The sequence below is a fragment of the Gopherus evgoodei genome, chromosome 12 (genome assembly GCF_007399415.2).
Source record: "Gopherus evgoodei ecotype Sinaloan lineage chromosome 12, rGopEvg1_v1.p, whole genome shotgun sequence".
Classification (NCBI taxonomy): Eukaryota; Metazoa; Chordata; order Testudines; family Testudinidae; genus Gopherus; species Gopherus evgoodei.
Genome location: NC_044333.1, coordinates 43,372,884 through 43,399,120, shown reverse-complemented (window position 1 = coordinate 43,399,120; position 26,237 = coordinate 43,372,884). Strand labels below are relative to the sequence as shown.

The window sequence follows — 26,237 nt, the reverse complement described above, 5'->3', positions numbered from 1 at the left end:
CCTCCCCAGGGAGCCCCCACCCACTATCCCCACCTCGCCTCAGTATACAGCTACTGCCAGTCATTGTCTAGCCCCCGCGCCCTGGGGCAGGCTGCAGTATCAGCCTACTCATCACTGGCAAGGTTGGGTTTGGACCTGCTGCCTTGGCCTACCCCAGGGCTGCCCTCTGCAACCCCCAGTACCTGTTGGCCCAATGCTAGGCCGCAGCCTGGGGCTTTCCAGGCTGGAGCTCCCCAGCTTCTCTGCCTTTCCCCAGCCCTGCTCCACTCAGGTAACCTGTCTCTAGCTCCCTGCAGCCAGGCCCTTCTCCCTCTACAGGCAGAGGGAAACTGCTGAGGCCTCTGGCTCACAGTCTTTTTTAGGGGCCAGCTGGGCCTGATTGGGGTACGGCCACAGCTGCAGCCACTTCCCAATCAGCCCAGCTTTTAGAGCTGCATCCCCCTCCGGGGCTGCTTTTTAAACCCCTCAGGGCAGAAGCGGGTAACCACCCTGCTACACAGGGGTTGGCCCCTTCTGCGGCATGAGGGAGACCCTGGCGCATGTTTACTTAGAGTGCGCCAGGTTGCAGCCCCTACACCGGCTCCTCACAGCCATCCTCTTACGTTTCTGGTTACACTTTTCCCCTCACCTCCTTTTGTATGCACTCCCTATCCGTGGCCCCACGAAGTCCCGGGACCTCCTGGTCAACCTCCTCCTCGCCCTGGCGAAAAAGGCCATCCACGCGACCAGGGAGGGGAGGTTGGCCGACGGAGACTCCGGTGACTGTGGGGCTTGCTTCCGCTCCATGGTCCGATCACACATCCGGGCGGAGTTCCTCTGGGCGGCGTCCACTGGCTCCCTTGACGCCTTCGAGGAGCAGTGGGCGCTGTCCGGGGTTCTCTGCTCGGTGTCCCCGTTAGGATCCCTCCTTCTGACCCTTTGACCTCACTCCTGTCCCTGTTCTTTTATTAGTTGTCCCCCGCACTCAGTGGGTTCTGTGGCCCTGTGGTTCCTCCCCTTAGGCTGGGGGAGGATCTTTTAGCAGTGGGCGGGCTTTGCCTGCCCACTTCCCAGACACCCAATAGATGTTTACTTAGAATGCGCCAGGTTGCAGCCCCTACACCGGCTCCTCACAGCCATCCTCTTACGTTTCTGGTTACACTTTTCCCCTCACCTCCTTTTGTATGCACTCCCTATCCGTGGCCCCACGAAGTCCCGGGACCTCCTGGTCAACCTCCTCCTCGCCCTGGCGAAAAAGGCCATCCACGCGACCAGGGAGGGGAGGTTGGCCGATGGAGACTCCGGAGACTGTGGGGCTTGCTTCCGCTCCATGGTCCGATCACACATCCGGGCGGAGTTCCTTTGGGCGGCGTCCACTGGCTCCCTTGACGCCTTCGAGGAGCAGTGGGCGCTGTCCGGGGTTCTCTGCTCGGTGTCCCCGTTAGGTTCCCTCCTTCTGACCCTTTGACCTCACTCCTGTCCCTGTTCTTTTATTAGTTGTCCCCCGCACTCAGTGGGTTCTGGGGCCCTGTGGTTCCTCCCCTTAGGCTGGGGGAGGATCCTTTAGCACTTCCCAGACACCCACTAGATACACAGGGGTTGGGCTTCCGCCCACCCACTTCCCGGAAACCCAATAGGTACACAGGGTTGGTAGCCGAGAGATCCAATCCAAGGGGCCAGGTTGGCGTGATAGGTAGGTGAAGTCGGATGAGGCAGCAAGGCAGTGTAATCTGCAAAGGCCTGTTGCTGAGACTGCTTCCTCTTCCTGCTGGGGTCTCCATATAGGCCAAGTATCCATCAGGAATGCTATCTGTCCGGCCAATCAGGGGCTTAGCTGTTTTGGAGCTGTAGCTTCTTAGCACGAAGGCTGCTGGACGGAGGCCGTGATTCAGCATTACCTCTGTGGCACAAAGGCTAGGGATGCCATTTAGGGACCCCACAGATCTGGTTTGACAGTGGCATCCTGCCATAGCGGCTCGGAAGTGAGCCTGGGAACAGCCAAGGGAAGGCCTGCGCATTAGATTTGAAATGATTGCATGAATATCGCCCTGGGAGCAGGAGAAACATCTCCTGGGGGAACTCTGTAAGATAAGTTACCCACTTTATTGTGACTGCAATTCTTCCAGAAGTGTAGTCCCTGTGTGTATTCTACTGCGAAAAACACACGTGCACCTGGCATCCAAGATGTGAGAATTCTTGAAAGCTGCATCCATTGGTCCACACCCACGCCCCTGCTCGCCTTGTGCTCCGCACGGAGGGCATAAGGGGTGGGGCAGACTGGCCAACTCCCAGTTCCTTCTCTACCATGAAGCTTGTCCTTATCTGAAGCAGAGGGGAAGGAGGATGGGGTGTGAAACATAGATAGGGACCACACCGCTCAAAGAACTTCAGTTACAATCACTTCCCTTTCTTCTTTGAGGCCGGTCCCTATGTGTACTCCACGGTGGGGGACTGACAAGCAGTGCTCATTGAGGAGGTGGTGAGGATGCAGGTGGAATGGCCGCCTGTAGAACCACTGGCTCAAAGGATGCGCCAGCCGAGTGGAGCAAGGCGTAATGTCTCATGGATGTGCGGCGGGAACTCCAGGTGGATCCCCTGCAACTATCAAGCAAGGTGCCTCTTGAATTGATGCTTCTGAGGCTGCTTCTGCCCTTACAGAGTAAGGTCTTACCCTGTGTGGGGGAGGAGGTTGTGCCAACTGATAATACAGAAGGATACAGTCAGAGATCCACTTAGGTGTCCTCTGAGAGGTCACAGCTTGTCCTGATCCTCGTCCTGCTATGGCAGTAAACAAGCTGATCCGTTTTGTTCTCTGCAGGTAAAATGGCAATGCTCTTTGCACACTGAGGGACTGAAGTCTCCTCTCCTTGCTAGAGGCATGGGGAAGAAACACAGGTAAATGAACTGACTGACTATTGTGAAATGCCAAAACTATCTTAGGGGTGAATTTTGGGTGTAGTTGTAGCAAGACTTTGTCCTTCTGGAATGTTGTGTAAAATGGATCAGCCACTAGGGCCCTGAGCTCACCTGCCCTTCTGGTAATGAGCAAGGTGGTCTTCACTGACAGGTGAGACATGTAGCTGTTCAAAGGGGGGCTAGGGAATGCTGAAAGCACTCAGCTAAGGTCTCAGTGAGGTTTCTTTACTGGTAGACAGGTTCTGATCAGATCCTTCAAGAACCTGGCTGTTAGCGGGCGAGTATGACAAAGTGGGAATTTTCTGTAATATTTTTTATTAGGGCTATGCATGCCTCAGTTTCCCTATGCACTTTGCACTGCTACCCAGGGAGTGCCAATGGGTTAAATCTGCTCTTGGGGCAGAGCAAAAGATGTGAGGTGTTGGTTCACACAGTTGTCTGGGGTGGAATGAATGGTCAGTTAAAGGACTGGCTAAAACAAACCCAGATCACGAGAGAATATGGACAATGGAAGCTCCCAGGACTGAGCAATTGACCCCTACCCACAGGAGTCTCCAGCTGGCAGAGCATGAGAGCTCTGCCTGGGTCGGCAGGCTGTGGATAAGAGCTGGTCTTTGGGACAGGCTCAGTTGCTCTCACTTTGGACCAACAAAAGAGCCAGAAATGGAGTCCATGACAGCTTGGCTTGGTGCAACGCTGGCTTGGCCAGAATGGAGCATGTCTTAATCTTTATTTATCTATGCTAACTCAAAGATGGCCCAATGCTGTGCTCCAGTTGACTAATCAATCTGACTGTTTTGAAAAGGCGGCCTGGTGTCACTGCACATTTGCTGAGGGGCACTGGGACCTAAGAAGTGCAAAAGTCTCTGACAAGGAGTTCAGCAGTTGGACTCGCTGGGCAGAGCTCGGTGTGAAGCAGGAGGGCGCCTTTTTAATTTTTACTCACCCAGCGGCACTCCAGGTCTTCGGGGCCGGGTCCTTCACTTGCTCCGGGTCTTCGGTGGCAGGTCCTTCAGTGCCGTGTAAGACCCGGAGCAAAGACCTGGAGCGCCACCAGGTAAGACATCACTGCTGGGGCCCTGTTGAAACTATGCAAATCGGGGCCCAGCACTTCCTAAAGCCGGCCCTGCAGAGTAGGTGTAGATGGCAGCTCCTTATGGGCTGTGACAGTACTGTCAGTGCATGAATCTCTGATCTGGTGGTTTTCGAGGGCCCCAGTGGTTCCTGGTCCTTCAGGTCCCAGAGTTTCATTTTAGTTGGTACCACAGTCAGCAAAGTTAATACTGAGGCTAATACAGAAGAAGCCTGTGTGCTTTCTGATCATGTCCATAAGGCTTGGGGGGCCTATGTCCTTGTGGCTTAGGCATGAAGGCTCACCCAATCTGGACTGGGTGCGATAGGGATCTCTCCCACTTATAGGGTCTAGAGGGGATCTGCACCCTTTACTGTCACGAGAGGGCCCAGATAAAGGGTCTTTCCCTCTGCTCCTTTTCACTCTGAAGTCCAGCATAGTATGAGGTGGCATGCACCTTGATGACTCTGGCTGATGTAGAAGGGGGTCTTCCCTGGCCAGGGGCCTCACTGGGTGCTCCATAATGTGCTTCTGAAGCTGGAGTTCTTGCATCTGTCAGATTTGGCTGGAAGAAGAGCAGCAGATTCCACCCTTGGCAAAGATATGAGCTTCTCCAAGGCAGCAGAGGCAGCACTGGTGGTCATCACTGACTGAGAAAGAGCAGGGTCAGGAGATGCAGTTTTTGAAGCCCTGTATCCAGGGCACAATCTAAGTCCTGTACTGGGAGAGTTTCCAGGGGTGGGGATTCTAACACTAACTGGGGAACTATCAAAACACTAATTAACAACAACAAATAAGAATAAAATATAACTGAATATTTGTAGGAAGAAGAAAAAGGATCAGCTCCAGACACTGGAGGGTCTGACACAGGCCATGCTATGCTAAGAAGGAACTGGGGCAGTGGTCAGTCAGCCCCACCCCTTATAGCCTCAGTGAGGAGCATGAGAAGAGTGCGTGTGGACCAATGGACAAGACAAACCAATTGCAAGCACTCTCCAGTCTCAGGCACATGGAGAAGATACTACTCACAGGGACCAGCACTCAGAACTGCCCTTCCTAGAACTGGCAGCCTCTGCACATGAGACTATATGTTATCAGCAAGGCGGCGGCCATAACCTTAGAAGCAATATGTTTGCACTAGGGCTGTCAAGCGATTAAAAAACTTAATTGCAATTAAATCGTACTGTTAAACAATAATAGAATACCATTTATTTGAATATTTTGGCTGTTTTCTACATTTTCAAATATATTGATTTCAATTACAGCACACAATGTGTACAGTGCTCACTTTATATTGTTTGTATTACAAATATTTGCAATATAAAAACAAAAGAAATAGTATTTCTCAATTCACCTAATATACGTACTGTAGTGCAATCTCTTTATCATGAACGTTGAATTTACAAATGTAGAATTATGGCAAAAAAATTATTACGTTAAATAAAACAATATAAAACTTTAGAGCCTGCAAGTCCACTCATTCCTACTTCTTGTTCAGACAATCGCTCAGATAAACAAATTTGTTTATATTTACAGGAGATAATTCTGCCCACTTCTTATTTACAATGTCACCTGACAGTGAGAACAGGCATTTGCATGGCACTTTTGTAGCCGGCATTGCAAGGTGTTTGTGCACCAGATATGCTAAACATTCATATGCTCCTTCATGCTTTGGCCACCATGCCAGAGGACATGAATCTATGCTGACGGTGCTTGTTAAAAAAAAAGCGTGTTAACTAAATTTGTGACTGAACTCTTTGAGGGAGAAGTGTACATCTCCTGCTCAATTTTACCCGCATGCTGCCATATATTTCATGTTATAGCAGTCTGGGATGATGACCCAGCATGTTGTTCGTTTTAAGAACACTTTGACTACAGATATCACAAAACGCAAAGAAGGTACCAATGTGAGATTTCTAAAGACAGCTACTACAGCACTCGACCCAAAGTTTAAGAATCTGAAGTACCATCCAAAATCTGAGAGGGACGAGGTGTGGAGCATGCTTTCAGAAGTCTTAAAAGAACAACATTCTGATGTGGAAACTACAGAACCCGAACCACCAAAAAGTAAAATCAACCTTCTGCTGGTGGCATCTGTCAAGGCTGAATCCCCACACTGGCACTTTGATTGCAGAAGGTGGGGGCCTGCAAGGATTCTAAAAATTAATCCTGGCCACTCTAGACTTGTATTAAACTCCCAAAGTTACAGTTTTTCTCTGACCTTGGCTTGGTAAAGGCCGCCATCACACAAATGCAAAAAAACCCTTGGACACAGGAAGGAGCACTTGGGAATTCCTTCCTCTGGGGCACCCTCAAGCCCTTTCACACTCCTCTCCTGGGGAAGAGCTGAGAAAGAAAACAAAGGAAATTAGCTGTTGCCACCAGCTAATTAAACAGCATATGCACAAACCTCTTAGGATACCGAAAATCCAATCCTGTTCTTAAAAAAAGGTAAGTTTTATTAAAAACAAAAAGGAAGAAAATACACCTGGAACTTAGGCTTTTGCTAGATTTTAAAGAACAGCAATTCAAAAAAATTAAGCTCCCGAAATAGCTTCCTTGGATGTTCAGCTTAAAGATTACAAGTAAACAAAAGCATCTGGGGTTAGCACAGAGGAGATCCACAAGCCAAAATAAAGAAATAAATCTGATCACGTTTACCTAAACATTCCCTATCCAAATGATTCCTTCTAGGCATGGTAGATAATTTTTCATACCTGGTTCAAACCTTACACAGCATTCCTATGTATAGCATTGCTATTCCGTGTCCCTGCAGCCCAGAGAACAACAGACAAAGGCAAAGTTTTAAAAAGTTCTAGCTTTCCCATTGGCAGTTTTGGTCAGGTGCCCACTTTTTTTTCTTTATCTGGGGGACTTTTTAACCCTTTACAGGTAAAGGAAGTAGAGAACAGCTACCAAGAGGGATTTTACAGCTAACTGGCTGGCTGGGTGTCCATCAAAGGAAGCTACCCCTCACTTTATTTATCACAGCATCTGACTCAGATGATGAAAATGAACATGTTTTGGTCCACACTGCTTTGGATCATTACCGAGCAGAACGCATCATCAGAATGGACGCGTGTCCCCTGGAATGGTGGTTGAAGCATGAAGGGAATGTATGAATCTTTAGCACATCTTTAGTGCTTTTATTTGACCAAGCTTTTGAGCTACACAGAGCCCTTCTTCAGCCTCAGACCCACAGAAGCTCCATGTGACTAAAAAGCGTGTCCATCCCACCAATAGAAGTTGGTCCAACCAAAGCTATTACCTCACCCATTTGGTCTCTCTAACAACAGATCTGTGACATACATTCACAGACAGTGGTTTCCCCAGGAATTGAAATTAGGGGGGGTGTTCGAATTTACAGGGGGGGGGTCAGGTCCAATGAGATATTTAAAAGAGATATGAATAAAGTAAATGTTTTGTTAGGATTATGCAAATTTAACATAAGGAAAATGCAAGATACACCAAAACACATAACAGATCTAGATTTGACAAAAAAAAATTTAAAAAATGTATTTAATTTAAATTGACTTTTGAAAAGTAAGCCATCATGGGATAAGAGGGCAGTCCTCTCATGGATCAGTAACTGGTTAAAAGATGGGAAACAAAGGGTAGGAATAAATTATCAGTTTTCAGAAAGGAGAGAGATAAATAGTGGTATCCTTGAGGGGTCAGTACTGGGACCAGTATGGTTCTACATATTCATCTGGAAAACTGGGTAAACAGTGAGATGGCAAAATTTGCAGATGATACAAAACTATTCAAGGCAGTTAAGTTCCAGGCAGACTACTAAGAGCTACAAAGGGATCTCACAAAACTGGGTGACATGGCAACAAAATGGCAAATTAAATTCAATGTTGATAAATGCAAAGTAATGCACATGGGAAAGCAATCTCAACTATACATACAAAATGATGGCATCTGAATTAGCTGTTAACACTCATGAAAGAGATCTTGGAGTCACTGTGGATAGTTCTCTGAAACATCCACTCAATGTGCAGCAGCAGTCACAAAAGCAAACAATGTTGGGAATCATTAAGAAAGGGATAGATAAGAAGACAGAAAACATCACATTGCCTCTATATAAATCCATGGTACGCCCACACCTTGAATACTGTGTGCAGATCTGGTCACCCATCCTAAAAATATATGTATTGGAATTGGAAAAGGTACAAAGATGGGCAACTAAAATGATCAGGGGTATGAAAGAGGAGGAGAGATTTAAATGACTGGGAATTTTCAGCTTAGACAAGAGATGACTAATGGGGATATGATAGAGGTCTACAAAATCTTGACTGGTGTGAAGAAAGTGAATAAGGAAATTTTATTTAATCCTTCACATAACAGAAGAACTAGCAGCCACCCAATGAAATTAATAGGCAACAGGTTTTTAGAAAATGAAAGGAAGTACTTCTTCACACAATATAAAGTCAACCCAGGGAACTCTTTGCCAGGGGATGCTGTGAAGACCAAAACTATAACAGGATTATAAAAAGAACTAGATAAATTCCTGGAGAACAGGTCCATCTGTGGCTATTAGCCAGGATGGGGAGGGATGCAACACCATGCTCTGAGTGTCCCTAGCCTGTTTGCCAGAAGCTGGAAATGGGCAACAGGGGATGGTCACTTGATGATTACCTGTTCTCTTCATTCCCTCTGAAGCACCTGGCATTGGCCACTGTTGGAAGACAGGGTACTGGGCTATATGGACCATTGGTCTGACCCAGTATGACCATTCTTATGTAAAAATTAATTATAATAATAAAAATGTTTAGTACAGAAACTCCCCAATATAATGACCTCCCAAGATAGCAACAATGTGAGATAACAATCTTGGCAAATAATGCATTTTAAAACTCTTGGCCTACTAGGAAAAATATTTATATAAGTTTCCATTCCCAGTCACAAATCTAGCATTCTGGAGCGAAGTGATTAAAATATAGTCCAACAAACAAAGTTTATTTAACATGCCCCTCACTTTTCCCTCCACCGCACTCCACTCACAGGTTTTGTCCTTGGTCAGTGGAGACTCAGAGTTCAGAGGTGCTTTCACGTGAGTACACATTCCAGGTGGGGGATAAAAAGGCACTTTGCTTGTTCCTCCAGTTGCTCACTGTTCACTCTGGCCACATCTGTTCATTGTGCCACAGTTCACTCCACCACTCTGTTGCCAATGGCCCTGCACAGTCACCTTCGGCTGCCATCTGCCACTGTGACCTCTGCGAGTTGGTCTCTTGAGGTTCCACCAGCTCTCAGTGATTTCAGCTGAGCTCTCAGTGTGGGAACCTCACTCGCTGTTAGTGCAGTCGGGGTTATCTCTTACACAAAAACACTCTACCCACAGGAACACTGTCCCCACAACAGGACTAAGCACTTAGACCTGATTGTCAGTGATTTCAGCTTCAGTGGTCACTTAACAGAACAAAAGACTATCTAGGGAGCCTAATCAGCTCTGTCTTTAAACAGTGGAGAGGGACAGGTCCCCATCCTCTCTCTTGATGTCTTCAAATCACCACAGGCTACAGCCCTTTACTCATACAATAAGGACAACATTTCATCCCCCAATACCCCCTACATTCAAGTGCTTTGTAACCCAACCCCAGCCAAAATCTATCACTTGGACAACACAGCTCTGTTTGCTGGATACCTAGGTAGATTAGGTGTGAATGTAAATGGAATCTGGCCCTGAAGCCTTTCCTCGCAGCCCCAGCTCATCACTAGCTTCAGGGAGAGCTCATTTAGACTTTGCTTACAAATCATCATTTGAAATTATTAGGTTGGCCAACACCACCGAAATGAATGCACTGGCATCATAAAAAGCAGCTGTATAAGGAAGCAAGGAAGCTAGTCTATGTTCATACTTTTCAAACCTATTCTACTTTTTCAGATACACATATTTTATCATACACTGTATAAGCTTTTAAAGTGTGTATTAATGTTTAAGTTTCAATTCAGATTTCCAAACAGTCACTGAATTGGTATGTAACTAGCTCACAAAACTAGGGGGTGTGTTGGGGAAATTCAGGGGGGGTGTAGGGAAATCACTGATCACAGACATAGTTAAGCTGATAGCTCTAGTAACCAGATGCCAAGGGCTCTGTGTCCCACATTTCTCTCTTTCAATTTTCTGATTTTCTCCAAATTCAACAGGGATCTGCCCATTGATAACTAGAACATTTCCTAAAATTTTCAACTTGCGTAGCTTTGGCATTCAAAAGTTATCGTTTTCCAGACAGACAAGCAGAGAAATGCTGTCAAGTTGATGTCAGTCTAAGAGAAATGTTTCTTGTCTGTTGGTTGTGAGGAAACCTATAACAATGTGGGCTGAGTATAAACGGAGATAGTATTCTTTTTTGGGGTTTGCAGGCAGCCTGAAACCATAGTCCAAAAGATATGAATTGCCTCATTAATATCACTAGCTTGTTCACCATGAAACCTAATGACAACTTTATTTCAGTACTGATGCTTTCCCGAGAAACACCCAGCTAGTGTGCTTATTCCACACAACCCCAACCATCCCACCTGCAAACCAGCTCCACATCTTTCTAGATATCCAAAACCAACAGACTCCTACCCTGCTCCCCCGGATAAATCTGTATAATGAACATGTATTCAGTATAAAATCGATGGCAAACTGAAAACATGATGAGAACAGAATGAAATAAGTATAAATATAGGCACTGCAAGGTTCACAACCACTGCTTAGTTAGGACTGTTTAACAAAGCCAGTCACCATGAATAATATAGTATATAGCTTTGAATATCTGCAGGAAGAAGAGAGAGGATCAGCTCCAGACACTGGACTCAGGCCATCTGGCACCAAGAAGGAATAGAAGAGGCATTCAGTCTGCCCACAAAGATAGGGCCTCTATCAGATCACTCCAAACATGGAATGGTCTATAAACTACTAATTGTCAGCCTAGGTGTGGCCTGGTACCTTCGGCTCATTAGTGGACATTTAATGGCTAACATTCACATCAGGAGTTCCATGGAAGTGCCAGAGCACACATGACACATGCTTCGTAAGCTCTCTTTTCCTGGAGGGGTGGGGCACCCTAAAAATCAACATAGTCTAAGTGGCTTGAGCTTACTGCTGGGAGCTGTGAACTCCTGAGTTCTAGTTCCACGCCATTGACCCTGACACTTCAAACATGTAGCCATGTCATAAACAGATAGTTAAGGGTTAATGTCTCTTTCACCTGTAAAGGGTTAACAAACAGTGAACTTGGAACACCTGACCAAAGGACCAATCAGGAGACAAGATACTTTCAAATCTCGGTGGAGGGAAGTCTTTGTTTTGTGTGTTTTCTTTGTCTGTTGTTCTCTCTGGGTTCTGAGAGGGTAACCCGACGTACCTACAGGCTCTCTAATTTTCTATTTAAATAGTAAGTAACAGTAGAAGGCAGTTTAGTCTTTTTGATTGTTTTCTTTATTTGCAAATGTGTATTTTGCTGGAATGATTTTAATGTGTATTTGTGCTGGGGGGGAGACTCCTCTCTAGTGTCCATAAGCTGAACGACCCTGTAATATTTACCACCTAAATTACAGAGGCAACTTTTACTTTTTTTTTCTTTTTATTAAAAGTTTTGCTTTTTAAGACCTGATTGATTTTTCCCCTTGTTGAGGCTCAAGGGAATTGAGTCTGTACTCACCAGGGAACTGGTGGGAGACAGGGAGAGAGAAGGGAGGGGGAAAGGTGGAATCCCTTTGTTTTAGATTCACGGAGCTTGAATCTGTATTACCTCTTGGGGAGGGGGAAAGGTGCATTCCTCTCTGTTTTAAGATTCAAGGAGTTTGAATCACAGTGATCTTCCAGGGCAACCCAGGGAGGGAAAGCCTGGGAGAGGCAACGGTGAGGGAAAGGGTTTACTTTCCTTGTGTAAGATCCAGGGGGTCTGGGTCTTGGGGTCCTCTGAGAAGGTTTTGGGGGGAACAGAGTTTACCAGGCACTGCAAGTCCTGGTTGGTGGCAGCACTACAAGATCTAAGCTGGTAATTAAGCTTAGGGGGATTCATGCTGGTACGCCATCTTTTGGACGCTAAGGTTCAGAGTGGAGATTTATGCCATGACAAGCCATGTTCCACAAAACTACTAGCTCCTCTGTACAAATGAAGAAATGGAGGCTCAGAGAGGATGAGTGACTTGCTCAAGGTCATAAAACAATTCAGAACCAAAACCAATGACTGAGTCCCCAGTCCAAGCCTAATCCATTACCCTGCATGGTCTCCTATGAAAGTCCTTTCACCCCTCTCTTCCTGTTGTGCCTGTCTAGTAACACTGCTGGGTTGGGCGACTGGTGGGAAACAGGTCATGGGCGTGCTGGCCAGGGAAGGGGGAAGATGGGCAGTGCAAGTGGCACCTTGTTTGCAATGATCCAGGGGCAGGAGGGGAAGACAATGGCTGCCACAGAGACATACAAACCATTCTGGCAAATTTCTGAAGTTCCTCTCACTGGCAAATTTAAGCTTTTTGTGATAATATTAGAAACCCAAGGTTACAGAGCACCAACAGATGTCTGCACTCTGTGTCACTTGTCACTAGCTCTAACTTAACTGCCTAAAGCCCAAGGTGACAGAAACGTCACAAAAACCAGAGAGAATAAAAAACCCAAAACCCAACACTGCATTTCCTTCTGATGCAAAGGTGCATTTGTCTTCCCTGTCCCAGAACCCTTTGTGGTGGTGTTTCCTGCTGGTGTTTTTTGGGGGCAGGGGCTCTGAGCCTGATTCTCCATGCCTTTTGCAGGTGTGTATTCCTGTGCAGAATGGTTATAAAATACCCCTCTTTTTGTGTAGGCCCTCTGATCAGGTAGTAAAGAGGGGAGACTCAAGCCCAGAGCTGGTCTTTGTTCTGTGAGATGTTGTGCAGCTCTGTGATTACACCTGAGTAATAACAAATAATGACCTGACTTAATAAATATACTGTTATGACACGCTCGCATGCGCAGACACACATCCCTCCGCACCACGACATGTAATCTTAAGGCTCTGAACTCACACTCTGGCCTTTGAGATCTGACATTATCAGCTAGAATGGAGCCAAGTCTTTTGAGAAAGGCATCTGATGGAGCTGAAGATTTGCATGATGAGTGGGTATTCTGATGTGGTCTGCTACTGGGGAGTTGCTCGGGCTGTTGGGAAGGGGATGCTTGGTTAGCAAGTAGCTGATGTGATCGGCTAACGCAGTGGGACACCCAGGGTTTTCAGACACACACATCTTTTTGTATAACTAAATAAGCATGGACTGAGCAGTACTGAAATAGTCTAACTTGGTGAGGAGCAAGGGAAAATTCCCTCTTGCTGCAGGGAAACCAGAACAATCAGCACCACTCGCATTGTCTTTTTGGCCACTGCCAAAAGGATCACTACAGAGTGTGCCCAAGCTACTAAACCAGCAGCCTCCAGCGCCTAGCTGGGGCACTAGGCTATGTAGCATGTATATAGTCTAGGGCCTGGTCTACACTAGTCGGTTATTTTGGAATTAGCTGAGTTATTTTGAAAAAAAAAGATTCCATCCACACGACCAAACCGGTTTTTCGATTTAAAGGGCTCTTTATGCCGATTTCTGTACTCCACCTCGGCAAGTGGAGTAGTGCTTAAATCGAGATAACAGTCCTGGGTTAAAGGTACTGTGGACGCAATTCGACGTCATTGGCTTTTGGGAGCTATCCCAGAATGCTCCCTTGTGACTGCTCTGGACAACACTCTCAACTCCGATGTACTAGCCAAGTGGGCAGGAAAAGCCCCAGGAACTTTTGAATTTCATTTCCTGTTTGGTCACCATCAGCACAGGTGACCACCAGCACAGCCCACCATCACAGGCAGCCATGCAGAGTCCACCATCACAAGAGACCACGCAGTCTCAGATTCGCAGACAACCTCCAGCATGGTCCGAACAGGAGGTACTGGATCTCATCACATGTTAGGGAGACGAATCTGTTACGGCAGAACTATGTTCCCAAAAAAAGGAACACAAATACATAGGCTAAAGTCTCCAGGGCCATGACAGAAAGAGGCTACTCCAGGGACACAGCAGTGTCGTACAAAAATTAAGGAGCTCAGGCAAGCGTACCAAAAAGCCAGGGAGGCGAACAGACGATCTGGGTCACAGCCCCATAAATGCCGCTTCTACCGTGAGCTGCATGCAGTTATGGGGGGTGACACCACCACTACACCACCACTGTCCGTGGACATCTGCAAGGGGGAGTTGCACCGAGCAAGGAAGATGAGTTATTGGAGGATGAAGAGGAGGAGGACAGTGCACAGGAAGCAAGTGGGGAATCCGTTTTCTCCCCAGCCAGGAACTATTCTTAACGCTGGATCCAACAGTCTCCCCCCACTGCCAAGGTGGGCCCCTGGACCATGACCCTGGAGAAGGTACTTCTGGTGAGTGAGAGCCTGGGCTGTTCGTGTTTAGTTTAAAGAGTTCATCCCTGCTCAGAGCCTCACTGGAGCCATGCTGTGGGTGCGGGGGTGGGGGGGAGGGTGTTGTGTGAAGCGATCATCCCAAAGAACCCACAGGCCCTCCTGTTATATGGCAAACCCACCAGGCATTGCTTACTATGAGAAAGGGGGCCCAGCAGTTTGAAAGCATTGAAATTAATGCAGAAGAAGCAGAACCCCGCGTGCCCCTAGGCTGCCTACAAGCTGAATTCTGTTGCCTGGCTGTGTGTGATGGCTTACTCACACCAAAGTGGCAGGCACTTCAGTATAAGAAGCAAAATGCTAACTTCTACAGAAAGAACACGTGCTGTGTACTATGAAAAGACGGTTACTCACCTTTGTAACTGTTGTTCTTCGAGACGTGTTGCTCACATCCATTCCACACCTGCCCTCCTTCCCCACTGTCCGAGTAGCCGGCAAGAAGGAGCTGAAGGGCCATTGGGTCGGCAGGGGTATATATCCGGCGCCACTCCAGGGGGCACTAAGCCGATCCACCAAGTGTTGCTAGGGTAAAAATCTTCCGGCAAACGTGCACACGGCACACACACACCTAATTGGACTGGATATGAGCAACACATCTCGAAGAACAACAGTTACAAAGGTGAGTAACTGACTTTTCTTCTTCGAGTGCTTGCTCATATCGATTCCAATTAGGTGATTCCCAAACCTTACCTAGGCAGTGGGGTCAGAGTGAGATGTTGCAGAATGTAAAACTGCTGAGCCAAAGGCTGCATCATCTCTGGACTGTTGAACCAGAGCATAATGTGAAGCAAAGGTGTGGACCAAAGACCAGGTAGCTGCGCGACATATCTCCTGAATAGGTACACGAGCCAGGAAGGTGGCAGATGAAGCCTGAGCCCTGGTAGAATGCGCAGTGATGTGGCTTGGGGAAATATGAGCCAAGTCATAACAAGTGCGGATGCACGCCGTCACCCAAGATGAGATCCTCTGAGAGGAAACAGGTAGGCCTTTCATTCGGTGTGCTACCGCGACAAAGAGTTGGGGCGTTTTACGAAAGGGTTTTGTCCGCTCATTATAAAACGCGAGTGCTCTACAGACGTCCAGGGAGTGCAATTGTTGCTCCCGTCGCGTTGAGTGTGGCTTTGGGAAGAAGACCGGGAGAAAGATGTCCTGCTTAACATGAAAGGCCGAAACCACCTTAGGGAGGAATGCTGGGTGTGGCCACAACTGCACTTTGTCCCTGTGGAACACAGTGTACAGTGGATCCATCATAAGAGCCCTAAGCTCGGAGACTCATCTGGCCGATGTAATGGCTACGAGGAAAGCTGTCTTCCAAGACAGGTAGAGTAGCGAGCAGGTTGCTAATGGCTCGAATGGGGGAGACATAAGCCTGGTTAAAACCAGGTTGAGGTCCAAGGTTGGGGCTGGGCGGCGTACTTGGGGGTATAAGCACTCCAAGCCCTTGAGGAACCTCAAAACAATAGGGTGTGAGAACACGGAACGGCCATCTTCCCCTGGGTGGAAGGTAGAGATGGCTTCCAAGTGTACCCTTAGTGACGGTACTGCTAGGCCCTGCTGTTTGAGAGACCAGAGGTAGTCCAAAATAGAGGGAATCGAGACCTCAGTGGGAGTAAGATTATGCGTTTCGCACCAGCAGGAGAAACACTTCCACTTGGCCAGATATGTTGACCGGGTGGAAGGTTTCCTGCTACCCAGGAGAACTTGTCGTATTGATGCACAGCAACATAACTCTGACTGGTTTAGCCACGCAGCAGCCACGCCGTGAGGTGAAGGGCCTGCAGGTCTGGGTGGCAAAGCCTGCCGTGGTCCTGAGTTATGAGGTCTGGGTGGAGTGGCAGGGTAATTGGGTTGGCTATCGACAGGTCGAGCAACGTGGTGTACCAGTGCTGCCTGGGCCATGCTGGAGCGATCATGTTTAGGCGCACTCTGTCCCTGCGGAGTTTTAGCAGGACCTTGTGAACCAGCGGGAACGGTGGGAAGGCATAAAGCAGCTGGCTCTTCCACGGCATCAGGAAAGCGTCCGAGATCGATCCAGGGGAGAGATCTTGGAAGCAGCAGAACATCTGGCATTTCCTGTTCGTGCAGGAAGCAAACAGGTCTATGTGGGGAAATCCCCACTTCTGGAAAACAGAATGAATAACATCCAGGCGGATCGACCACTCGTGAGACAGGAAGGACCTGCTGAGTCGATCTTCCAGAGTGTTCCGAATCCCTGGGAGAAAGGATGCTACCAGGTCTATCGAGTGGGCTATGCAAAAATCCCAGAGTTGGATGGCCTCTTGACAAATGGAGGAGGATCATGTCCCTCCCTGCTTGTTTATGTAGTACATGGCCATTGTGTTGTCTGTAAACACTCAGACACAACGGCTTTGTAAATGTTGCTGGAACGCCTGGCACGCCAGGCGGACTGCTCTCAGTTCTAAGACATTTATGCGTAATGCCAGCTCCTGAGATGACCAGAGGCCTTGAGTACGAAGGTGCCCGAGGTAAGCACCCCAACCGACAGATGACGCGTCTGTCGTCAGGGACATTGAGGGCTGGGGCAGATGGAACAGCAGCCCTGTACACACCAGGGAGGGAGTTAGCCACCAGTCTAGGGAGCCTAGGGTGCTCAGGGGAATGGTGACTATCGTGTCTATTAGGTCCCTGCCCGGCTGGTATACCGAGTTGAGCCAAGCTTGGAGAGGACGGAGGCGGAGTCTGGCGTATTTGGTTACGAACGTGCAGGAAGCCAAGTGACCCAGGAGACCGAGACAAGTGCGAGCCGAGGTCATTGGGAAATTCTGTAGATCTCGGATGATTATTGCCATCATCTGAAACAGTGGCTGCGGTAAGGAGGCCCTGGAGTCCAGGATAGCTCCTATGAAGTCTAACTTCTGCGTGGGAACCAGAGTGGATTTTTCTATATTGACCATCAGGCCTAGACGTGTGAATAGTTCCTTAACGATGCCCACATGCTGGGTGACTTGTGTCTCAGAGGCCCCTCGGATAAGCCAATTGTCCAGATACGGAAAAACGTGTATCCGACGGTGACAGAGATAGGCGGTGACTACGGCCATACACTTTGTAAACATCCTTGGGGCTGTAGAAAGGCCAAACGGCAGCACCATAAACTGGAAGTGCTGATGGTTGGCTACGAAGCGGAGGTACCTCCTGTGTGGAGGAAAAATGGCGATGTGAAAGTACGCGTCCTTCATATCGAGGGCGGCATACCAGTCTCCAAGGACGAGATAATGGTCCCCAGGGATACCATGCGGAACTTCAATTTTGTCATAAACTGGTTGAGTCCTCGCAGGTCTAGAATAGGTTTGAGACCTCCCTTCGACTTGGGGATTAGGAAATAACAGGAATAAACCCCTTGCCCCTTTCGTCCTTTGGTATCTCCTCTATAGCTTCCATGGCGAGGAGCGTCCGCACCTCTTGCGAGAGGAATTGCTCGTGAGAGGGGTCGGAGGGTGGGAGGGCGGGGTTGAAATAAATTGGAGGTGGTACCCATACTCCACCGTGCGTAGGACCCAGCAATCTGAAGTTAACTGGGACCACGCCGGGAGGAAGTAGGAGAGATGGTTGGAGAAGGATCCTGGCCTGTAACTGGCACGCTATTCTCGGGCGCACCTTCAAAAGTTCGTCTTTGGTCCGCTGGTGGTTTCGAGGGACCTTGATTTGGCCCCCTTGGGGTCCTGATTGTCGTCTACGACCACCTCGGCCGTGCCACCTGCCAAAGTCCTGTCTTTGTCTAGGCGCAGAGTATGGGCAGTGAGGCTGGGGACGAAAAGGCCTATGTTGGGTCACCGGCGTATGCATGCCGAGAAAGCGCATTATGACCCTGTTGTCCTTCAGGCTTTACAGTCTGGAGTCAGTCTTTTCTGAGAAGAGACCTTTACTATCAAATGGCAAGTCCTGAATGGTATACTGCAGCTCCGGTGGGAGGCTTGAAACCTGAAGCCATGAGATGCGCCTCATGGCAACACCCAAGGCCAGAGTCCTGTCTGCTGAGTCAGCTGCATCCAACAAGACCTGGAGGGAAGTTCTGGCCACCTTTTTCCCTTCCTCCAAGATGGCAGCGAACTCTTGGCAGGAGTCTTGAGGGAGTAGCTCCGTAAACTTACCCACCGCCGCCCAGGTGTTATAATTATAGCGGCTAAACAGGGCTTGTTGATTTGCCACCCGGAGCTGTAGGGCACCTGCCGAGTACACTTTGTGGCCAAGTAAGTCCATTCGCCTAGTCTCCTTCGATTTCGGGGCTGGTGCCTGCTGGCCATGGCGTTCTCTCTCATTAACAGACTGGATGACTAGTGAGCAGGGAGGAGGATGGACATACAAGTACTTGTACCCTTTAGAGGGCACCATGTATTTATGTTCGACTCCCCTGGCCGCAAGAGGGATAGAGGCTGGAGACTGCCATATAGTATCGGCATTGGCCTGGATGGTCCGAATAAACGGTAGGGCCACTTTGGTGGGGGCATCTGCGGACAGAATGTCCACTACTGGGTCCTCTACCTCCAGGACCTCCTCCACCTGGAGGTTCATATTGAGTGCTACCCTCCTCAGGAGGTCTTGACTGGCTCTCAGGTCGATTGGAGGAGGGCCCAAGGAGGATGTTCCTGCCACCGCCTCATCTGGAAAAGAGGAAGAGGAGATGCCAGGGATGAGCGGGTCCTGTGTGGCCTCTTGCTCTTGGGCGACCTCCTGCTCCAATAGAACCTGGGAGTCCAGTGGGTGAACTGGGGCTTCCTCCGTAGCAGTCGGAGTAGGATGGCTAACTGTCCCCTCTGTCACTCGGTGCTCTGATGGGACATAGGGGGATGGAACTACTGGTACGCCTTGGGCCTGGTGGTACGCCCAAGGTGTCCAGAAAGACCACTGATGTGGGCCTTGGTCCTGGGCCTCTTGGAAGACTCTGGCGGGCACATTGGAATTGCGGTCCTGTGCATAAGAGCTGTCCGCATGGGACGACACTGATGTGTGTCTGGATGGCCATGGAGGGGCTGAAACCTGGGCAGAGTTTCTGTCTCTAGCAGACCTTGCTCTACTCGGCACCGGGGACCGGTACCGGGAGGCATACCGGTACCAGGAAAGAGATCAGGACCTGCGACCGGAGCGGTGCCGGGAGGTCGACCAAGATCTCGAGGCTCGACGTTGGGAGCGGCTACAGGAGTCACGGTGCCTGGAGCGGTGCCAGGAACTGGAGCGGTGGCGAGAGTAGCGGGCCAGCGAACGGGATACTGAACAGTGCCGCGAGCGCGAGCGATACCGAGGAGGAGAACGGTGCCGGGACTGCGAGTAGAGTCGGGAGCGCCGATGGGACCTAGAATGTCTGCGGGACCGTGATCGTGAACGGTGCTGCTCTGCTGTGCAGACAGAGGATGGTCTTATCAAGGCAGGCTTGCCGATAGACTGTATTATCCACACCGGCGGAGCCGGGGGTTGAGGCAGCGTCGACTCTGTCATGGCAATCAGATCCCTCGCTGCTGAGAATGTCTCTGGCATGGATGGAATAGTAAGCTCAACCACGGCTCGCGCCGGGAAGCTGACAGGCACTGGACTCGACGGCCCTTGTGGGATCGGAATCGACGGTGCCGATGTCGGTGCTGCGGCAGGTGTTGGTGCCTGGCGATCCGACTTAGACGAGCTCTCTGGCTGTGGTGCAGGTGGCACGGAAGCAGCAGGAATCTTAGGCTCTCTCAACCTCGGGGAGAGGGAGCGATGCCGAGTCGACTTCGGTGCCAGCGACGGCTGGTGCCGAGAGGCCTTGGCAGTACCGGCGCGGTCTGGTGCCGAGGAGGCGCTTCTGCCCGCTGATTGACCAGCACTCGGTGCCGAAGGCGGAGGGGTAAGAGCCGCCTCCATGAGGAGCTGTTTTAGCTGAAAGTCCAGCTCCTTTTTTGTTCTCAGCTTAAAAACCTTGCAAATGCAACACTTATCTGCCAGGTGAGATTCCCTGAGGCACTTAGGACAGGAGTCGTGTGGATCTCCTGTTGGCATCAGCTTGTGACAGGCTGAGCACGGTTTGAAACCTGGTGAACCGGGCATGGGCCCCGGCACCGGGTACGGGGCTAATCCCCGAACCCCTCTTAACTATAACAGTAACTATAAACGATAAAAAATAACTATAGCTATATAACTTTGAACTATATACACAAAAATAACTCGAAAACTACAAGTAGCTACGGAGGTGGAGGTCAGTAAAACCGCACCCCACTGTTCCAACGACCGACATGGGCGGTAAGAAGGCACTGAAGGGCCATTGGGTCGGCAGGGGTATATATCCGACGCCATAGCGGCGCCACTCCAGGGGGCGCCCAGCCGACCCACCGAGTGTTGCTAGGGTAAAAATCTTCCGGCAAACGTGCACATGGCGCGCGCGCACCTAATTAGAATCGATATGAGCAAGCACTCGAAGAAGAATTGCCTGTTTCACTGAGAAAGAGTGTGCCCTTTGTTCTCTGAAATGTATCTTTTAAAATACTACCCTCCATTTTTCTCCTCCCGCAGGTGCAAATGTTTCAATGCAGCCCCTATCTACTCCATCCCAGAGGCTGGTCCAGATTAGAAGGCAGAAAAAAAGTACTCGGGACGACATGTTTGCTGAGCTCATGCAGTCCGTCTGCACTGATAGGGCCCAGCTGAATGTGTGGAGGCAAACAATTGCGGAGTCCTGTAAAGCATTACAGGAGCAGAAAGAGACGATGGATGCGCATGATGAGAGCAGGCAGGATGCTGTGATCAAGCTCATGGGGGAACAAACTGCCATGCTGCACTGTATTGTGGGTCTAATGCGGGAAAGGCAGCAAGACCACAGCCTGCCTCTGCAGCCCCTGTATAACCGCCCTCCCTCCTCCCCAAGTTCCACAGCCTCCTCACCCAGACACCCAAGAACACGAGGGGGGAGGCTATAGGGACCCACACACTCAACCCCAGAGGATCGCCCAAAGCAGCAGAAAGCTGGCATATGCGAACTTTTGAATTGGTTTCTGGACTTGTCCTTCCCTCCTTCTCCACCCCCCTAACCCAATTACCTCCCCCCATCTACCTTCTGCTTTCTCTCAGTGTGTCGTGCAACAAATAAAGAACGTTTTTTAAACAATTGTGACTTTATTTCCTTTCAGATACATAGGGGGTGGGTAACTTCAAGAGAAACAAACAACTGTCACACCATACCCTGCCCAGTCATGAAACTGGCTTTCAAAGCTTCTCTGATGTGCTGTGCGCCCTGCTGCACTCTTCTAATCGCCCTGTTGTCTGACTGTGCGAAATTGGCCACCAGGCGAGTTGCCTCAACCTCCCATCCCGACATAAACATCTCTCCCTTACTCTCACAGACATTGTGGAGCACACAACAAGCAGCAATTACAATTGGAATATTGGTTGTGCTGAGATCTGAGTCAGTAAACTGCGCCAGCGCCCTTTCAAACATCCAAAAGCACATTCTACCGCCATTCTGCACTTGCTCAGCCTACAGTTGAACTGCTCCTTACTACTGTCCAGGGTGGCTGTGTATGGCTTCATGAGCCATGGCATTAAGGGGTAGGCTGGGTCCCAAGGATAACTATGGGCATTTCAACATCCCCCACAGTAATTTTCTGGTCTCGGAAGTAAGTTCCTTCCTGTAGCTGTTCAAAGAGACCAGAGTTCTTGAAGACGTGAGCGTCATGTGCCTTTCCCGGCCATCCCACATTGATGTTGGTGAAACGTCCCTTGTGATCCACCAGTGCTTGCAGCATTATGGAAAAGTACCCCTTGCGGTTTACGTACTGGCCGCCCCAGTGTGCCGGGGCCAAGATAGGGATATGCGTTCCATCTATCGCCTCACTGCAGTTAGGGAACCCCAGCGCATTAAAGCCATCCACAATGGTCTGCACATTTCCCAGTGTCATTACCCTTGATAGCAGCTGGTCAATGATTGCGTTGGCTACTTGCAGCACAGCAGCCCCACTCCAAACTGATTCCCGACTGACCAGCTGCTGTCGGTCTTTGCAAGCTTCCACAGGGCTATGGCCACTCGCTTCTCAACTGTGAGGGCTGCTCTCATTTTGGTGTTTTTGCGCTCCAGGGCAGGGGATAGCAAAGTTTCATGAAAGAGGCCCTACACATATGAAAGTTTCACAGCCACTGGGAATCATCCCAGACCTGCAACACTATGCAGTCCCACCAGTCTCTGCTTATTTCCCAGGCCCAGAATCAGCATTCCACGGCATGAACCTGCCCCAACACCACCATGATCTCCCAATCGCCACATGCCATGCTTCTAGGAACATCTGTGTTCATGTCCTCATCAGTATAGTAATCGCACTGTCATCGCTTCCTCGCCCGTATTTGCAGGTACTGCACACACTGCTGGATAATGTTCAAAACTGCAGCGGAGATCTGAGCGGGCTCCATGCTTGCCACGCTATGGCGCCTGCACAGGTAATCCTGGAAACAGGGTGTGAAACGTAGGAGAGCTGCTCGGTTCAAGATAGCCAACAAAAGGTGGGAAGTGGTTGCCTTCTGTAGTGTTTGCTGTAGCTTTCATGGAGGAAGGAGCGAGTGACGACACACATCCAGAAACACCCGTGAGAATGTTTTTGCCCCATCGTGCACTGGGAGCTCAACTCAGAATTCCAATTGGCAGCGAGAACTCAGGGAACTGTGGGATAGCTATCCACAGTGCACCGCTCCAACATTCGATGCCAGCTTCAGTACTGTGGATGCACTCCGCCGAATTCACATGCTTTAGTGGGGACACACCACACTGAATGTATAAAATACGATTCCAAAAATTGGAATAGAATAATTTCGAATTAATTTCGTACTATAGACATACCCTAGGAGGGCTCAAGCTAGAAGAGATGAGGTGAGTTCTGAAGATGACAGACATTTTGATTTTCAAAAGTGATGATGCAAAGTTGCAGATCCTATAAATTTCATCTGGAATTATGGATGCTCGGCACTTCTGAAAATGAGAATCTAAGTTTCTAGAGAGGGAAGGCCCAAGCTGCAGAATGCTACAGCTCCTGATACTTTATTTGTATGGAGTTAAATTGAAGCCTGCTTTTCAGGTAAAAAACAAAAGCCCAGGTAAAAGAGGTGAGAAAGTGACAGTCCATAGCATGAAGGGAGTTGATTGGGGCCACACTGCAAATAAATGCAATTAAAGACAATGGAGGGCAGAGAAAGCTTTTACTTACCATCTGCCTGAGGGATTGCACCGTGGTCTCCAGCAGGTGCTTCTCCTCCAGTTGATTGACTGCCTCCAAATCCTTCAGGGAAATTTCATGGTGAAGGTCTGTGATTATCTCCTGCAGCTCCCGAATCTTAGTTTCCTTCTCCAGAATCTAGGAAAGCGAAAAAGTGAAAGCATAGTGCTCCATAACAGGTAATGTGGAAGCAAAAGGAGCATTAGTAACAGGCCTGTGTTCTGCACCACAACCACAGAATTTGCCATGAAATTCCCTGCTGGCTGCAGCATTGTGCTCCAGAATCTTTCATTTAAACAATGTTTCTAGTCTCATGGTTTTGTGGAGACTTAAAATGAATATCAAGTGTAAATCAATCCACAATTGAGTCCTGATACTACAGATAGCCCAAACAGTGTCCTGAAAAGTGAGAGTTATCCCATTAGGCACAATATGTTGTTAATTCTGTAACCTAAAGATACTTGTTTAAAAGTTAACAGTATTAGTTATTTCACTGCTGATCATTTTAGCAGATATATCCAGCTAATGTGTTAAGTCCACAGTGCAAAAATGCCATGGACAAGCTCAGGTTCCAAAAGGACCAAAATGCCCCTACCCAGCAGCCAAAACTTCCAGCATTCACCACCGGCAATTTCCACAAATAGGCACTGCTCCCCTAAACTGGTAATTCACAACATAAAATGCTCATCCCCTTGGCACTAAATATGCACCAGCTAACAACAGGATAACAAAATACACTGAAACCCCGGCCCCACCCCCTCCTTAGAAACCTGGGAAAAAAGATAGGCTTGGCAGGTCAACAGAACTGGACCCTGGCAGCCAAGGGACAAGCAAATTCCAAAGAGAAAGGGTCTCTCACAGAGAACGCCCTGCTAACAGCTCCGCCCAGTTATAACAAGGGAGCCCCAGCCTGAAGCACGGTTGCTGATGGCCAATGTGACAGTAAATGTTCCTTTCAGTAACCAGGTCCCTAACCATTTAGAGCTTCACAGGTGAACACCAATACCTCAACATCTAGTCAGAAATGCATTGGCAGCCAGCCTGGAACCCAGAGCATGGGTGCAACATGGTCCTGGTCAGAAACTCCAGTTAATAAGTGGGGAGACACTTTCTACTCCAGCTTATTTTCTGGCTGGTCCATGTAGAATGCATTGCAGCCCCTTAATCTAAGTGACAAAAGCAGACGTAACAGCAGCAAGGTCCTGCATAAAAGAATAAAGGCTACATTTTCTCTTCATGAATAGATGGGAAAGTGCTCTGGTTACAGGCTGGAAGAGATGAAGGATGTATAGGAGGATTTGCTTTGAATAACTCTCCACTGTCTATCCATGGTCATGCTGAAAGGTGACCTGTCAGGCTGGAGGGAGGTTACTAGTGGAGTTCCTCAAGGATTGTTTTTCATTTTCATTAATGACCTTGGCACAAAAAGTGGGTGTGCGCTAATAAAATCTGCATATGGCACAAAGTTGGGAGGTATTGCCAATGCAGAGGAGGACAGGAATATCATACAAGAAGATTTGGATGACCTTGAAAGCTGAAATAATAGAAAATGGATGAAATTTAATAGTGCAAAGTCATGCATTTAGGGACAAACAAGAAGAATTTTTGCTATAAACTGGGGATGCATCACTTAGGGGTGACAGAGGAGGAGAAACACATGGGTGTATTGGTCAATTACAGGATGCCTAGGAGCTGCTAATGTGATTGAGGTTGTGAAAAAGGCTAATGCAAGGAAGGTATTTCTGGTAGGGATAGGGAAGTGTTATTACCAATATACAAGGCACTGGTGAGACCTCATCTGGAATACTGTGGGCGATTCTGGCCCCCCACTTAAGAAAGATTAATTCAAACTGGAACAGGTGCAGAGAAGGACAACTAGGATGATCAGTGGAATAGAGAACCTACCTTATGAAAAGAGACTTAAAGAGCTTGGCTTGGTTAACCTAACCAAAAGAAGGCTGAGGGGAGATATGATTACCCTCTATAAATATATACAAGAGGCATAAACACCAGCGAGGGACAGGAGTTATTGAAATTAAGGGCCAATGTTGGCACAAGAACAAAAAGATATAAACTAGCCATCAATAAATTTAAGCTAGAAATTAGACAAAATATGACAAAGTTTGAGTCTAGAGCAAAAACCAGAGTTATAGGCCTGGACAGGCAGCGTGACCTGGGCCAGGGTGGAAGAGGATTCAACGTTAAAGAGGTCTGACTCCTCCGCGACCTCCTCAATCTGTAGGTTCAAGTTAGCAACCACCTGTTCCTTGAAGTCATTGGGGGGATTGCGCTTTTGGGAGGGAACCGCAACTGCTTCATCTAGGGATGATGACAACGACTGCACCACCCGTGGAGAAGCAGGCTTCCCCTCTCTCTCCGGGGATGGCTCCTTTGGTGCTGGGGTTTGGTGTGCTGCCCAACATTGGATTCGGCATCACGTTCTGACTCTGGTGCTCGTGGTGCCGGGCCAGTTTGTCTGAGGTGGCCAGGGAGGGCTGGTGGGAACAGGGGACCAGCATTACTGGCATGCCCCACAGATTCCAATACAGCCATTGAGTGGGCCGGCCACTGTCCCTGCTGCCACGCTGTCACTGCAGGTGCCATGCCAGTTTCACGAGTCAGCGGTAAATCACCCCTTCTTGGCGAGGCGCTGAACTCCCAGTT

The 26,237-nt window shown here is 48.8% G+C and overlaps 1 protein-coding gene across 2 annotated transcripts in view; it reads right to left on the bottom strand.

The window, feature by feature from the left end:
- The window catches only part of LOC115660332 (polyamine-modulated factor 1-binding protein 1-like), a 351,977-nt gene that overhangs the window by 130,462 nt on the left and 195,278 nt on the right, over window positions 1–26,237 (bottom strand). For both annotated transcript variants that reach the window (XM_030581656.1, XM_030581654.1), the window contains one exon: window positions 23,565–23,711. In XM_030581656.1, coding sequence (XP_030437516.1) covers window positions 23,565–23,711 — 147 coding nt within the window. The remainder of the gene's footprint in view (window positions 1–23,564; window positions 23,712–26,237) is intronic.